Source organism: Lycium barbarum, chromosome 4 (genome assembly GCF_019175385.1).
Source record: "Lycium barbarum isolate Lr01 chromosome 4, ASM1917538v2, whole genome shotgun sequence".
Lineage (NCBI taxonomy): Eukaryota > Viridiplantae > Streptophyta > Magnoliopsida > Solanales > Solanaceae > Lycium > Lycium barbarum.
Genome location: NC_083340.1, coordinates 22,940,832 through 22,957,282, shown reverse-complemented (window position 1 = coordinate 22,957,282; position 16,451 = coordinate 22,940,832). Strand labels below are relative to the sequence as shown.

Below are 16,451 nucleotides of genomic sequence, written 5' to 3'. Positions count from 1 at the left end.
TCGCAGATCTAATTAAAGCCTGTCTATGAACACAGCTTTGTATCATTTGACAACACTCCCCTACCCACCCTGCAAAGTTTTCTGGCCTGTTTATACAGTCAACCAATTTTAGTAGTTTCAATACCACTAACACACAAGCAGCACTTCAATCAGAAATCTTACTGATTTAGTTATAAAATGGATTAGAAGGCATAAAAATCATTAGCTATTTCAACAAAATAGGTCAGCTAGCCAGCAATTGATATGAACTCACCCAAACGACGTCGCAGGTTTTGTTTCTGGCGGGCCAACCGCTCCCTTGGATTCTTGCTATTGTCAGTAGGAATATCATACTCCTGAATCAAGACAATATAAAGCATTGAGTAATGCGCTTGCATATTAATTCCAAAATCAGACAAAAGAACAAAATTCAAAAAAAGAAAGAAAAGGAAAAAAGAAATCACTAAATCAAGGAAAACAGGGCACACATTCTGGAATTCAGGACATTGGCTGTAAATTTGTGCATTTGTCTTCAGCGAAATACAAATATTATGTTGGATCATTCTACCTCCAAGATAAATGGAGGATCAACTGTCTCCTTATCCTCCCGTAATTTAACGCTACAGGTAATTCAATCAATTACTGCTCCAAAGACAAGACAGAACGGGCAGCACCACCTTTTACCTAACACTTCTCCCATCTACAAACCTAGTCCTTAACGGATCGATGCAATGAAGAGAATATATAAGGATACCAACTAAGAATCACTCTTTGATAAGATTTTCCTAAGCAGAATTGGGCCTCAATGATTGTTATAGTGAAGAGAAGATAACAGGATACCAACTAAGATTCTACAATTTGATGAGATTTTTCCAGAGCTGAAACACCATTTTCAGAGACAACGCTACTGCAAAAGATTAACTTATAAAGCTTGCAGTTCTTCCTCATCTTTTAAGTCAGCTAAATTCCTCCCACTGGATTATCAAGTTCAAGTAATAATTCTGGTTCAGGAACAAAACTACCATGAAATTCAAATTAGAAGGATACCTTCTTTTTTTTTTTTTTTGAAGTAAGAATATTATTAACAAAAGGGGAATTAACTAGCCAGTTTACAAGGATACTTAAAAAAGGAAAGAAAATATGAGCAAAGAAACAACAATTAGGCTCACTCTCAATGATTTCTCAGTAAAGGAGACATTTCCTGTCATGTCAAAGTAGAAACCCTGTCATTAAGTAGGCTCCTGAACTCAATTCCAAGATATAAGAAACCTGTACCTCTTCTGCACCCCTTTGATTTTAGTGAATTGAAACGTTCTATGCAATAAGGAAATGGATTAGCTACCCCCTACGCTCTAAAAATTTTAGTGATTTACCCCAACACTGACACTCCTAAGTTGTGCTTAACCCCGTTAGCTTAGGAATAGGCTAACCATCCCTTAGCTGCCTAAAAACTCCACCAACTTAATCTTCAATGTTAACTTGTGCTTAACACCATTCTAGTCTTTCTTCTTTCTCAATTAAAACACCACTCGTCATTCCCTAAGTTGTGTGGACTCTTCACTTTCAATGCCGCACCGTGTCGGATTCTCCAAAAATACACTACTTTTGGAGAATCCGACACGCACCCGTTGACACTTTTGAAGAGTCCGAGCAACATAGGTCATTCCTCAACATTGACTTGTGCTGCTTAACACCATTCTAGTCTTCTTCTTTCTCAAAAAACACCATTAGTCTTTCTTCCAAAATATCGGAAGACTTTCATATTTGCATGTCAAGATATACTCCCTTTGTTTTAAAGGAAAAAAAAAAGCATTTAAGTACAAAGATCAACACACATCATTCACAATGTGACTTTGGATATCGAACTTAAAGAAAATTTAAACAAAATTCGCATATTTAGGACGGAAAAGAGTCAAAATTCAAAAATGCCCCTAAAGTATTGGAAATGGTTTAAAATCATCCTCCTTCCACCTATTGGGCCATATTTGCCTTTAATTTTAATTTAAGCTTAAAATTGATATCGAAATTCTCTGAAATATTTATAAAATCATTGTGTAGGTTATAGAATTTTTTTAAACTAGATAAGAACACTATATATTTCCATATTTTTGTTTCTCGGAGTATTACGGAGCAATCAAACTTGAGCAAACATGTAAAAGTTTGAACTAATTTATTTTTTGGTAAGTCAAGAAATATGCATAAGGTTAAGGTTGAATGTTAAGTGAAGATTTTCAATGCTGACCAATATAGAAGGTTAATTATTTTCCATTTCTAGTATAGTAAAATGTGCAATTTTCCATTTTTTCAAATAACATAAAGGAACTAGTGAGATTAAGCGTGACAAAATGGTGAAAGGGCATTTTATAAATATGAGATGATTAACCTATTTCCTTATCAAGTCACTAAAACTGAAAGGAGGTAATATGCACTAACCATTTTATTTATAAGTACAAATTTGTGCCACCTCATGTAGAATGAAAGAACTTTATTTTATTTTTATTTTATTTTATTTAATTTTTGAATAATGAATGAAAGAACTTTATTACTTCTTAGCACAATTTAGTCCTCCTCCATTCAAGCAAATAAGGTCACCCACACATTTGGAGAACTAAAATTCCACACAAAGTTTCATGTTTTGTGTGGCTCTTAGCCAAAGAAGCAATTTTGACACAGGATAATCTGATGAAAAGGGGGATACCATTGTGTTCTAGATGCTTCCTTTGTGGAGAAACAGTATCTGTTCCTTCACTGCAAGTTTACACAACAGCTCTCGAGAATATTCTTAAGTCTTAAAGGTATATCTTGCACCATGCCTGGAAAGGTCTCGGAGGCTTTAAAGAGTTGGGAGGAAACAGACTTGCAGGCCGAGAACAGAATCAGATGGAGAATTGTCCCAGCCAGCATATGGTGGACAATCTGGAAGGAGAGAAACTCTAGGTATTTTGATAGCATAGAGAATGGTGTGCAGCAGGTCAAGCTGAATTGTATTTTACTGCTTTGTTTTTGGTGTAATCAGGTCTACTTAGATGATACTGCTACTATCATTGATGTTTTAGATTCAATATAGGCATAAAACAGTAGTCTTGGAGTACTTCTGTAAATATGGTATCAGTACAACCTACGTACTGTTTTGCTCATATGACATAGAATACAGTTACCACTTTCAAAAGGAAATAAGGTCGCCCATGGTAATTAAAGATCTCCGAAAAGAAACCGCTCAAAGTTCAATAAGCATTTCATAGGAGAACTTTATGTGCCCAAAATGCTCAAATATCTTGCCACTCTTATCACTTTATTATTCTTTTTTTTTTTCCTTTTATTGTTTTAGAAAGACATTGCATTTCACTCTGACATAAAAAATCAATTTTGACAGCAGAAATTTATTAAAAAATAAAGGACATAGAGGAGGAAAAGATGTCAACAAAAGCAACACCAAAAGTTATAAGGAAAATAAGGTCCTAAACATGAATTTTATTGCCAACCACCTTCTGTCGGTCAACAATAGTATTGCTTCCATACACACTAGGATTGCCCATTAAACTACTCTCTCCAAAACCAAAAGTTTGGACAAAGTTTTATTCAGAGATACTCTAGCATTTTGCTCAAACTCTTGGGGTCGGCTTACCTTTTCACCATGTATAGAACAATTCTATAAGTCAAAACCTCTTAGGTTGCTTGGAAATAGAAGGCTGCCAGAAAAACACGGAACTTTCTAGCAAAGTGAAATGCTAATGGAATATACCAATCTGACTTATCAAACATATAGTAATCTACCAATTTGACTTTCCTGAAGTCACAAAAACCCTCGATGAACTGTGAGATACTCCCATCCATACATAGATGCCAATTGTTTGGAAAGGACTTCCCCGTTGCATTACTTTGCGTTTGTCAGACTTTTGCTTGACGAATACTCTTGTGAATTTGGCGTCTTAAAAGGATCCTCATGGTAGCTATGAGAAGCATCTAGGAAGAAAGGATAACTGGTTACACCAGCATTGATATGGCTAAAGGAGCGGGTATGACAAAATGGATTCTGCCCAAATATCCACTCCACAAAAGGTTTTGAGTGGTAAAGCGAGTCTTAGCACAACCTTATATCCTCAGACTAATGGCTAATCTAGGCAGATTAACATTCCTATGATGCATGTGTGGGCTTGCAAGTGACAACAAAGCTCGTCATTCAATAAGCAATTAGCATTTTATAGACACAAACGAATCAATTGTACGAATACAGCAAACATGTCCCTTTTTTCCCGCATATATTTGCATCAAAATTATTAAAAGCAATCGCTTTGCGAAACAAGGTGTTAATGCTTCATGTGTGAATCCATGCGCTTCACATAATTGTGTTGCAAACAATCACGCACAAAGGCTCCCAGGGCCTTGGTCTCCGAGTTGGAACCCCTGAAATCCGGTATCTAAGACGAGAAAGGTAGAGGAACAGGTTCATTATCCACCGGATTTCGAAACATACGCCAAAGACCTCAGAGAGATCTCGGCTATTTAAAAAAAGTGACGCACAAAGTGATGCCAACGAGAAATGATTTGATTCTTTGAATCTCGCTTCGAGAAGTTGGATTAATATCTGCATTATTATTTTTTTGAGCTGGAATATATCTGCATTATCGCGTATTAGATGTCAAAATTAGTTATCTTCATTGAAATTTGATCATAATAGTACTAATTTTATACATGTATAGTACTTTTAATTTTTCGTAAATTGTGCACTTCACTTTAAAGAAGCATGCGCTTTACTTCTACTTTTTCATTTCAAGCCCGTGGACCTTGTCACTTTATTGTGTTTTGAACTTTGTAAACACACTGCTTTACTAAAATGCAAGCATAAAGAACTCACTAGAACCTTATATTTAGATAAGGTATGCATCCCAGGACCAGTCAATAAGATACAAGATTTGCGCTGAACTTGAAAGAACTTTTATAAATTCATTAAGATGCACCCCTAAGATGAGGTGGTACAATATCATCTGCAATCTAGTAATTGCATAAATAAGCTTTCAATCGAATCAAGGTTAAACTTTAAACCTAACTTTTGTATCTTCATTTTGTCCTCGTTACCGAGTTTAATAATATGTAGCACGGATGCAATTTTTCATAGAATTAGGTAGGGTGCTACAAGCTTCAAGCATTCATCATAAGACAACCAAAATAAATCGAGAAAACACCTGCTTTTTTAATGTTGCATCGACAAACTCCAAGAATACAGCCATAGAATCCAAAAAAATCTCAAAGAACTATAAACAACACTTTATCAAAACAGCTTTTTCTAATGCATTCACACTGAGGAAGCATGAGAGGTTTACAAGGTCAAAAGGAAAAATAAAGTACCTGTCCTGCAGATGCCAATAGAGCCCCAAACTCTAGCACTTTGTTCAATTCAAAACTGCAGGCATAATATACAAAACTCAGTGATCTAGCAATGCAAGAATACCATACCTTTCTCAGCCAATTGGCTAAGATCAAGTGTACTAACAATACAAGAATACCACTAAACTACACAAAAAGAGCAATTGAATATGACGTCTAAGCAGCAAAATAGCTTCTAAAGAAAGAAATACACAGTATATGATATTGTATTAAGAAAGATGAATACAGAATGTGCAACCTTCTAAATGAGGTCCCTCCTATTTTAGGATAACATTTAGGCCAAGCTACCAATTCTTCAACATTGCCTGAGATTCCTGCTTCAGACATTTTCCCCTCTACAGATGAACAGTGTTCAGCCAGAGTTGTATGTTTAACATTCTCAGCAATTGATCCAACGGCATGAGCAGCAGCAACTCTGGTGTCCCACTTTTTACTCCTAAGATATTGTGAAACCTACAATCAGAAGGGAATTACGGTGGCCACTCAATGTTATAGAAGAACAATCTTCCATCCAATATCAAGAGCAATTTTTTACTTAACAAATAGATTAATCTAAGAAGACAAGAGAAAGAACATGACCAATCTGAACCAATAAACAACAGTTCACCATCCAGACAAATGGAAAGTTTTGCAATGGATAGCTAGTAATTACAGGCCAAACATCGGGCAGAAGACACTTGACAAACAAATAAGATGCACTAAAGTCGTCTTTTATCAAAATCCCTAATTGATGAGTGGCTCTAGTTACAAAGTAGAAGCCAGTTTTGGCCCCAAGATGCGATTTTTTGTCTCCAAGTCTTTTTTCCTTGGCCTTGAAGTATTGTGTGGCACAAACGTCAGTGGACCTAGCCGTATAAGGTCGTTTATAAAGGAATTAAAATGTTGTGAGTTGATCGTGTAGTGGATCGGTTGCCAATGCGGTGATTCCTCCTCTCTTACAATCTTTTTTTCCCTCTCTCCCTCTCCTCTTAATATTCTATTTTTCGTTTTGTCTACTCTTCTCTTCTCCACTACACTCTTCTCTCTCATTCTTCTTCCTCCTATTCTATTGTTGCAAAATTTTTGTTTTTACTGCTGTTCTACTTAGGAATAGCAACCTAACGACCCACACCCACTGTTAAGCAATAACCATCTCGCCCTCCACTATTTTCTTGGAAAATTTCTTCTTAGATATTTCTAAATTTTATTCCACTAGAAGCTGATCAGTTGTTCCTACTGTGCTGTCACCCTTTTGAAAAAACTGAGCAGTAAGCTAAAGCCAAACAGCATTTGATGAGGGAGGCAAGAGGAAAAAAGAAGAGAAAATCATTTTGTATTACATGACCCCGCCATTAAAGCATCTACTAATGGTTTTAGGTTTAGTCTTGTGTTTTATTTTCAGTTTGATTATTGCTTTCAAGTCATGTTCAATTCGCTATAATTTACCATTTTCAGCATTGTATACAAATACAACAACAACAACATACCCAGTTGAATCCCACAATGTGAGGTCTGGAGAGGGTAACGTGTACGCAGACCTTACCCCCACCTTGGAAGGTAGGGAGGCTGTTTCCGAAAGGCCCTCGGCTCAAAAGAAAATTAGGGAAAACAAGCGAAAAGAGTCAGATACGGACAAGCAAATCAAAGCAATGAGAAAATGAGAAATAACAAGAGCAAGGAAGTCATGATAAAACAGCAAAGATAGACAAGACCGACCACATAGAAGCAGGATAATAATACTCCTAATACGGGAAAGAAAACCTCGCGGCCCCCCACTAGCCCTCTACCCTGATACTCGACTTCCACCCCCTCCTATCACCGGTCATGTCCTCGGTAAGCTGAAGTAGCACCATATCCTGCCGAATCACCTCTCCCCAGGCCTTCTTTGGCCTTACCCTCCCTCTCTTCAGGCCCACCACTGCAATCCTCTCACACCTCCTCACTGGCGCATCAACGCAGCGAAGCACATGGCCGAACCATCTCAACCTCCCTTTCCGCATCTTATCCACCACAGAGGCCATTCCCACCTTGTCCTGAATCACTTCATTCCGAATCCGATCTCTCCTGGTATGCCCGCACATCCATCTCAGCATCCGCATCTCTGCTACCTTCATCTTCTGGACATGAGCTTTCTTAACTGGCCAGCATTCCGTTCCATACAACATAATCGGTCTAACCACCGGTTTGTAGAACTTTCCCTTTAGTATAGGGGGCACCTTCTTATCGCACAACACCCCAGATGCGGGCTTCCATTTGTATGCGAGCTTACAAATCAAAAACAAAATACGTTTTCAACATTAATTACGAGGACAATTTTATCTAGGTACTTTCTTAATGTTCCCTAATTTATTTTTAGGTTATAACTGTTGTGGGTAAGAAAAAAAGGGCAATTTATGTGTTCTAAAACAATTTCCCTAACAGGTGTAGCAAAGCTCTTTAAGTCCAAAGTCACTCTTGCAATTTTCTAGATTGATACAGTTACGACACTAGAATCATCTATTCTATTTGGGTTGCTTCTGTAGAACTTGTGCAACCTCACAATGAAGGTAATACCTAGAGCATTCTAGATGAAATTCTAATATCGTCTCTTCTCTCTTAGCTACTAACTCACTAGGCCGCAGTACACAGCTCAATATTTCTTCTATGCTTTTTAGTTATATGAATCGTCACCTATTTCTCTGGCTACCCTAAAGGCCTTAACGACCAAGCGTTTTTTATTTTTTTAAAAGGTAATAATTTTATTAACAAATGGAGGTGATGCACATTTTGACGCGGCATATTCAAGGTGAGGTGCCTTGGTGTATGTTATTTGCAGATGACATTGTTTTGATTGATGAGACTCGCGGTGGAGTTAACGCTAAGTTGGAGGTTTGGAGATACACCCTGGAATCTAAAGGGTTCAGGTTGAGCAGGACCAAGACAAAATACTTAGAGTGCGGGTTCAGTGGAGTAGCGCATGAGGATGGCGTGGACGTGAGACTTGATACCCAGGTCATTCAGAAGAGAGAAAATTTCAAGTATCTCAGGTCTATTATTTAAGAAAACGGGGAGATTGATGAAGATGTCACACATCGTATTGGTGCAGGGTGGATGAAAGGGAGGCTTGCATCCGAAGTCTTGTGTGATAAGAAGGTGGCACCAAAACTTAAAGGCAATTTCTACAGAGTGGCAGTTAGACCTACTATGTTGTATGGGGCGGAGTGTTGGTCGGTAAAGAACTCCCACGTTCAGAAGAAAAAGGTGGCGGAAATGAGAATGTTACGGTGGATGTGTGTGCACACGAGGAGAGATAGGATTAGAGCGAAGATATTCGGGACAAAATGAGGTGGGCCTCGGTGGAGAACAAGATGAAGGAAGCGAGGTTGAAATGATTCGAGCATGTCCAAAGGAGACGCTGGGATGCCCTAGTTTAGAGGTGTGAGAGGTTGGCTATGAATGGTTTCAGGAGGGGTAGAAGTAGGCTGAAGAAGTATTGGGGAGAAGTAATTAGACGGGATACGGCGCAGTTTCAACTCACCGAGGACATGACCTCAGATAGGAAGTTGTGGAGGACGCAGATCAGGGTACTACGCTAGTACGTAGTTGTGCGTGTCACGCTTCTTATTACTCTTGTAGTTTTGTAAAGTCTATTCCTTCTATAAGGAAGTCTCGAGGCTCCCTTGTCCTCTGATTCTTGCTATTATCTGTTGTGTTTTGTACCTCGATTGAAATATGATTTTGTGTTAGTTAGGTTATTTTCTTTTCCAGACTGTTTGTCATGCTTTATTTAGTATTTTTCCACGATTCGTTATTACTGTTGCTTTTTTTACAGGACTGATGTGGTTGCTTTTTCTTTGAGCCGAGAGTCTTTCGAAAACAGCCTCTCTACCTCCATGGTAGAGGTAAGGTCTGCGTACACTCTACCATCCCCAGACCCTCAATTTGTGGGATTACACTGAGTATGTTGTTTTTGTTGTTTAACAAACGGCCCCGTGTACAAGCCGTATAGCAAAAGAAGAGAACCTACATCAAAATATGATTCTCAACAAAAGAGATTCAATCCTCTATACAAACAGGGACCTCATAAGTACACCAAAAAGTAACTAGAGACAACACACTACTATGCAATTTACAAAATCTTGCTCTACCCCAACAAATGCCCTCCTATTTCTCTCTTCCAAATGACCCACATGATTGCCGGAGGGTTTTGTGGGGGTGGAGGGGTGGGGGGGCGGGGGGGACGATACATGCTCTTAGTCTTCTCTTTCCCTTCCTATGAGTCTAACTTTGCAACGCCTCCTTCACTGTGCCCGGCATCACCCATTGCATCCATAACAAATTGATGGCCGCCCTCTATTATCGATTGGCCACCTTACAGTGCAAAAGAAAATGATCAACACTCCCGCCTGCACTCTTACACATAAAGCACCAACTGACATAGTTGATCCTCCTCTTTCCCAAATTTTCCACTGTTAAGATCACACCCCTAGCTGCCAACCATACAAAGAAACTCACCTTCCTCGGTGCTCTAAGGATCCATATAAAATCATCGGGGAAAGTACAGTCCTCTCTCACTAACTTCTTATAAAAGCAGCTAACCCTGAATAACCCATCTCCACTCCCTTGCCAGCTCCATACATTCGCCAAATTGTTAGGTAGGTGTGTCTAGCCGATACAGAACTCAATCAAATTGTGAAACTCTTTCATCTCCTAGTCCTGAAGGTTCCTTCTGAATCTTAAGTGTGTCTAGCCGTTACAAGAACTCAATCAAATGTGAAACCTTCTATCTAACATCACCTAATGGCTATGCAACATGAACTACTACAAAGGCACTTTTCTGTCTTTTAAGTGGGGGTTTATGCCCATCTGTCCATTAAAAAGGTAACTTTTGGAAAAGCAAGCTAAAATTTGACCTGCAAAGTACACATTTATTAACCACACCTATCACTATGTAATGTCCTGTAGAGTTGCTTCCTTCAGAAATAAATATATTGTTGATATAAGTGCCCTCACTATCTAAAACTATGGAATACTGCTAAACTGTAGAAAATAATTAGAACGTAAAAACTTCATAGATTTACTGCACATGAACTCGGGAAAATAAGGATTTTTAACCAAAAGACTTCTATCTTCGAATAGATAAATTATTGCTTCTGACTCCAATACACATAACCAGTGTATTGCCGCAACACAGAGATAGGAAACGCAAATTTTGATATAATTAGAGGAAAACTGCACATAAAGACATACCTTACTCAACAAAGAGTTCAGGTCCTGAGGATGTGATTTGGCTATTTCACCAATCTGCCTAGCTGCCGACAATCTTGTTGCCTGAGTCGAGCCAGCTTAATTTTGGTTAAAGTTAACATCAACTCACCAACAAGACTAAAAGAATACAAAACTACAAGCAGAAAGGATGTGTTGCAACGGCTCGTTCAGTAGCAAGTTTTTACTGTATTGGAAGAGAAGATTCCTTAGAGGCACAAAATATGCATACAAGTAAAAGTATAGTCGTATAAGCCAGCAAACAAAAAGCCTAATTCGCCCTTTTTCCTATTAAGAGGTCAAAGCCTGTGTACTCCCTCCGTCTCAATTTATTTGTCTTATTTACTATTTGAACAGTCAAAAGATATTTTCTTTTAACCATAATTTTTCACATACTTTTTAAATATTTTGAATTGTTAACTAAGTGACCTACAGTATTTTTTTATGTAGTTCCTAAATACGTAAAATTTATGTCAAAAAAAAAATTGAAGATTCTATGTCTGAATTCACACCAAACATTAGTTAGTTTTACCCTCGTACTCCCAATCAAGCCACATAAATCGAAACAGATGTAATATATAGTAAAGCATGGCAACAAAATGCAAAGGATACTGTCTAATAAAGTAAGCAGGCGATTAAGCCGCGACGATTGCTGCTGAGCCATTTTGCCCTTCGTATACCCTACTCGTCCACGTCAGTTCACAATTCCGATAAGACAACAAAAATCAGCCACCATCATCACATATCATTCCCAGTCAATTATCAGGTTCACTTGCATGTGTCACTCATGCAACAATCATACTTACCTACAATCAGTTTAATCATCATTAATTCACGTTTCAACAACAATAAAATAACTCAATTTTCCACAAACATCCGTAAGATTAACATGCAAAATTAAATTACGAGATTTAATTAACAGAAGTAAAGCCGACAAATTATAATGAATTGAAGAATACTACTGATACATATAGAAATGTAGATACATATGAGGAGCGTACCTGGGAAAAGATCTTCTACAATGAGGTCTACCTTAACTTATTGTGGGTTAGGTTTGTGGTGGTGAAGTGAGAAGAAACGAGGGTTTCGATTTATGATAACAAGAGGAAAGGAAGGCAAAGGCAAAGGCATCCTTTTATATACAAAGAAGAAAAAAAAAATTAAGAAATTTTCTGCGATTCTGATGTTTTGACCCGACCCGTATTGATGAATCTACCAACATTTCCGAATTTCAAGATCCGCTTATGGCGTGGTTGCCTGCTTAGGTGTATTTGGTTTCGGCCCAGTGGGCTTGAGTGGCTAAGCCCGAATAATGATATGCTTCAACTTTTTGGTATCTTGTGCGTTTTCCGGCCCATTACTTATGGTAGATTCTGAAGACATTCGCACGAATCCTGTCCTGGGGTGGTCTTTAATTTTTGTCCCTCAGATCGTTAGTCTTTAATTTTTGTCTTTCGTCACTTTCTGTAATAAAAAGGTACTCGAAAATACCTCTGACACTTACCCTTATCTATGAACTAATTTTGCAAGGCATAAGTTTATAGAAACTTTGTCTTATCCGGCATAATTTCTGCAGGAATTAAATTTACCGGCATAAGTTGTGTTGTGCCGAGCGAATTAGTTACTGCACAAATTATGTTGGACAATTTAATTCCTACAGAACTTATGCCGGACAAGGCAAAGTGTTATACCCCGCATTTTCAGAGCATGAGTATGACATTTACCTCACCGTAGTAATGGAGTGTCGGAGGCGTCCCATGATGCTTTGAAAAGCACAAGCCACGGAGAGTACGTAAAAACGAAGAAAAAGGGTGAATTACGATCTCGTAAGTCGTAATCGGGAAATAGTATTTTGAAACACGAGAACATGGCCATTATTAGTATAATAAGTGATAAATATCATGTATGGAGAGTTTCAGAATATTTCGAGGTCGAGCAAATTGAAGAAAATAAATTCGACAAAAATTTGAGAAATGCTGGAAAGATTTTTAGTCAACTTTGGAGGGGCATATCTCCATGTATATTTTGAGTTTTAAGGCGTTTCAAAAGCCTAAAATGAATTTCGTCGAGTCTAGTTTGTAATGCAACAAACCACTCGTTGATAGGACCTCGGAGTAGAGAATTATAGACGTTACAAACTGAACTGTCGCGCAGAAACAGCACTGCTACAGTACCGACCCAACTTATCATAAAAAGGGTTAAAAACCCTTTTTTTTCATCCAAAATCATCCAAAACTTTCCAGAAAATTCAGCCAAAAAAGGGGCTTAAATCCCACATAAAAGTGAGGATTTTGAGTGAAATTCAAGCTATGGAATATCAATCGAGGTCCGGGCAACGCGTACACGCGAATATAAATTTGTTTTGTGTTGAAGAGAGTTTGGAAACAAGTGGGTATTGAAGATCTTGTTACTTGAGTAAATACAAGGTATGAATTGTTGAATCTTTTTCTCAATCAATATGAATTAAGAAATAATTGCAAGAATAAGGTGATAGTTTGTTGTGTTGATGTGTTAATTTGTGGATTGAGGTTTGAAGAGAATCTTGGATAAAAATACATATATGTATTTTGTAGAATGTTGAAGATGTTGTTATTGATGTGTTGGTATTAATTTGAACTTCTTTACGAAAGCAAAGATTATTAAATAGTCGTATCACAAGTGGGTTAGTTGAGAAATTTAGGGAAACATCGTGTGGGATATTTTAGGAAGTATATTGATATGGAAATGATTGTATTGATGCTGGTATTGTCATTGTTTTGTTGGTTGTTGAATTGAGAATTTCGGGCTAGGCACATAAACAGGGGAGATGCTGCCCGAATTTCGACAGAATCTAAAAGGATTTTAATTAAAGTTTCGAGACGAGCGTATGATGATGATTCTAATAATAGTATGAATGGTTGTATATGTAGATTACGAGGCTACGAATAATCTTCAGTGGATTGCAAGACAAGAAGTAAGTTGGAAGTCAAGAAATTATCCTTCAGGTATGTTAAGGCTAGTCCCCTTCTTTCTAAAGGCATGATCCTTTCGCTATAAATCTTTGTGTCGTACTCATAATATGATTGGATCCACAAATGCTAGAAGTCCGTGAATTTCATGATCCTTATAATGTTATTGAGTTTCTAAAGGCATGATTTCTATGATTATATTTTCATAGTATCTCAATTTCCAAAAATCTAGATATTCATGATTTCGTGGCATAACCCTGTTCCTAATGATTCACGAATATTTTCCAAAATGTTCGTATTTCCTAAAACCCGACGTTTATGACTCTGTAAGCTGTTATGACAACAACGAAGGATATGTTTTACAATGATAACGATGATGTCAAAATTGAGAATATTATTATGATGGCTATGATGAGAATGAATCCATGCTTAAAGGTTCTAAGTTTATGATTCCAACGACGATATAAGAATGTTGAGTTAATTACTGATTTCTCAATTCATTCATAGATGATGACTAATTTCTTTTAAGATCCCAAAAATACATGACTTGATGTCTTATGAGATTTACGATCCTATTCTATGTTTTCTCTTAATTCTATTCTTCATCGATAGTCTCACCTTAAAATAATCGTTCCTTCAAGGTGAGACAAAGCGACGATGATTATTCCATAATTTAATCGGAGGCTACCGACCTTACGTCACTCCGATGTATTTATAGCTTTTACTTGGCTCTTATGCATGTTTTATATATATATATGTATGTATTTTCTCACACTGCGTCGCGCTATAGTCGGCCGGGCAGGCACGTAGATGTGCACACCACTGCAATGGGCATGTTATGATATTGCCCCGGACGCGGGAGGCCTGGACGCAGGCTAATGATGATAACACCGAGCCTTGATGGCCGGGCATGTTACTATTTATATATCACACCGCGCCTTAATGGCCGGGCATGTTACTATGTATATGTATAAAAATGTTTTTTTTTTAAAGTCTAAGCATGCATGACATCCGCCCTACGAGGCATTTAGATGTACATGTTATCTCTTATTCCTTGTTACTTTTCATATCTATGTTTTATTGTTACTCATGCCTTACATACTCAGTACACTATTCGTACTGACGCCCCTTCTTGTGGGCGCTGCGTTTCATGCCACGCAGGTGCATACAGATGAGTAGAAGACATTGCTAGAAGATGTTCCAGCGGGATTGGCGAGCTCCATATCTTTCTGGAGTGTTGCCGAGTCAGAGTATCCATGTCCTGGTATAATGATTTATGTTAGAGACTTTGCAGACAGAGTCACGTATTTAGCCTGCCAGTCTTGTATGCGGCTATATAAGCCGATGTATTCATTATGCATCACTTTACAGATTTATATGATTACAAATTTTATTTGATTCGAGAAAGATAAAAATAATGTTTTTGTTAAAAGCTTTCCCTATGCATTTCAGTTCATGACTTAAGGATTATGAGTACAATGAGATCCAACGGGTTCGCTTGGCTCTAAGTAAGGGTCGGGTGCCCGTCACGCCCTATCGGGATTGGGGTGTGACACAAAGGTTCTCTCAACTTATACCTTGTTAATTAGTTACTACACAACTTATGTCGAATAATCCAGTTCCTACGTAATTTATATCGGACAAGGCAAAGGTTCTCTTAGCTTATTCCCTGCGAATTATTATTTTTCTAGTAAGAAAACATCGAATATATTGCCTCTGCCAGGGGTCGAACCTAGAATCTCTAATTTCGTAGACCAGATTGTAAGGACACTTCTGCCCACAAATTTTCATTAAATTAGAAGCAAGGGCTAAAATTAAAGACCAGCAATTTGAGGGGCAAAATTAAAGACCAGTCGGGCTCTTAGGACGTAAGCTTCACATAACTAAGCCCCAAACGTAAGCCTCGAGGCATTTTGTCAGTGCCCTGCCCCGAGGCGAGTCTCAAAACTTCCTTTTAAAACACTGTTACAAACAATCCTAAGCTTGGCTAAGTGAATTAAAAAACAACCTTCGAGTTCATACACTTTAGTAACACGTTAGTCACTCGAGGTCTAGAAGGAAATTTTTAGCTGATGAGTGCTCCACGCAGATAAATTAAAAGCCAAAAAATAAAGAAAAACATATTAACATATTAAAACACCCGACCCAATAACCTACCCGATCAAATAAATCACTCAAATGATTAAAACCCTCTAGAAGTTTATTTCTCTCGGAACTCTCTCAAATTGCAAAACCCCTCTCTTTGATTTCCATGGAAATCTTAGGTTGTTAGCCAACAAATCTCAATAAACAGTAGTTGTAAGGGTCATATTATGTTGGTTCTTGGGTTTATTAAGTGTGGGTGGGTTCAATTAACCATTATACTGTCTTCTTCAAATACCTAATTCGAATTTTTTCTTCTCAACTGTATCACTTGCGGAAATTTTGAAGCTTTCTGTAGTCTCTTTCAATGGCTAGAGTTTTATCAACTCTTAGATGCATTTACCTCATTCTTTACAACTAAAGTGTCTTTTTTGGATGGTAACTTCATTACCTACCTCTTTTTCCTTATATCTTAAACTTTAGTTATGAAGACAATTGAGATAGAAACCTACAAAATATGACTAAGAACTTTAGCAGTTAAAGAAGAAGGTCAAGAAAAAAAAAATTGAGCTCAACTTGGAGTGTGTTTTAATAGAGGAACATTTAAATAAACAAGAAAAGACATTTTTAGGTGTTGGGATTAAAAATAAAGGAAATGTAAAAAATGAATTTTTACCGTTTGACAGCTTATGTGACATGTTTTTTATGTTCTCAAGGTCGTAGAAGAGTCTGAAACCACTTGTTATGTCATGTGATAGTTCGGGAGTATTTTTAAATTCACTTAGCAAGCTTAGGAATGTTTTTAATACTAAATATAGTTAAGGGACTAAAACG

At 37.6% G+C, this 16,451-nt stretch overlaps 1 protein-coding gene across 3 annotated transcripts in view; it reads right to left on the bottom strand.

Moving 5' to 3' along the window:
• The window catches only part of LOC132635558 (TATA-binding protein-associated factor BTAF1), a 44,709-nt gene extending 32,929 nt beyond the window's left edge, over window positions 1-11,780 (bottom strand). Inside the window, exons 1-6 of one of the 3 annotated variants that reach the window (XM_060351989.1) lie at window positions 11,589-11,780; window positions 11,200-11,393; window positions 10,573-10,667; window positions 5,603-5,817; window positions 5,326-5,380; window positions 254-335 (exon numbers count right to left, since the gene is read on the bottom strand). In XM_060351989.1, the coding sequence (XP_060207972.1) occupies window positions 254-335; window positions 5,326-5,380; window positions 5,603-5,817; window positions 10,573-10,667; window positions 11,200-11,251 (499 nt within the window). In that variant the 5' untranslated portion in view covers window positions 11,252-11,393; window positions 11,589-11,780. Of the gene's footprint in view, window positions 1-253; window positions 336-5,325; window positions 5,381-5,602; window positions 5,818-10,572; window positions 10,668-11,199; window positions 11,394-11,588 lie in introns of those variants that run through there. The other 2 variants (XM_060351990.1, XM_060351991.1) reach the window with 2 other exon arrangements.
• Window positions 11,781-16,451: the final 4,671 nt, after the last annotated feature.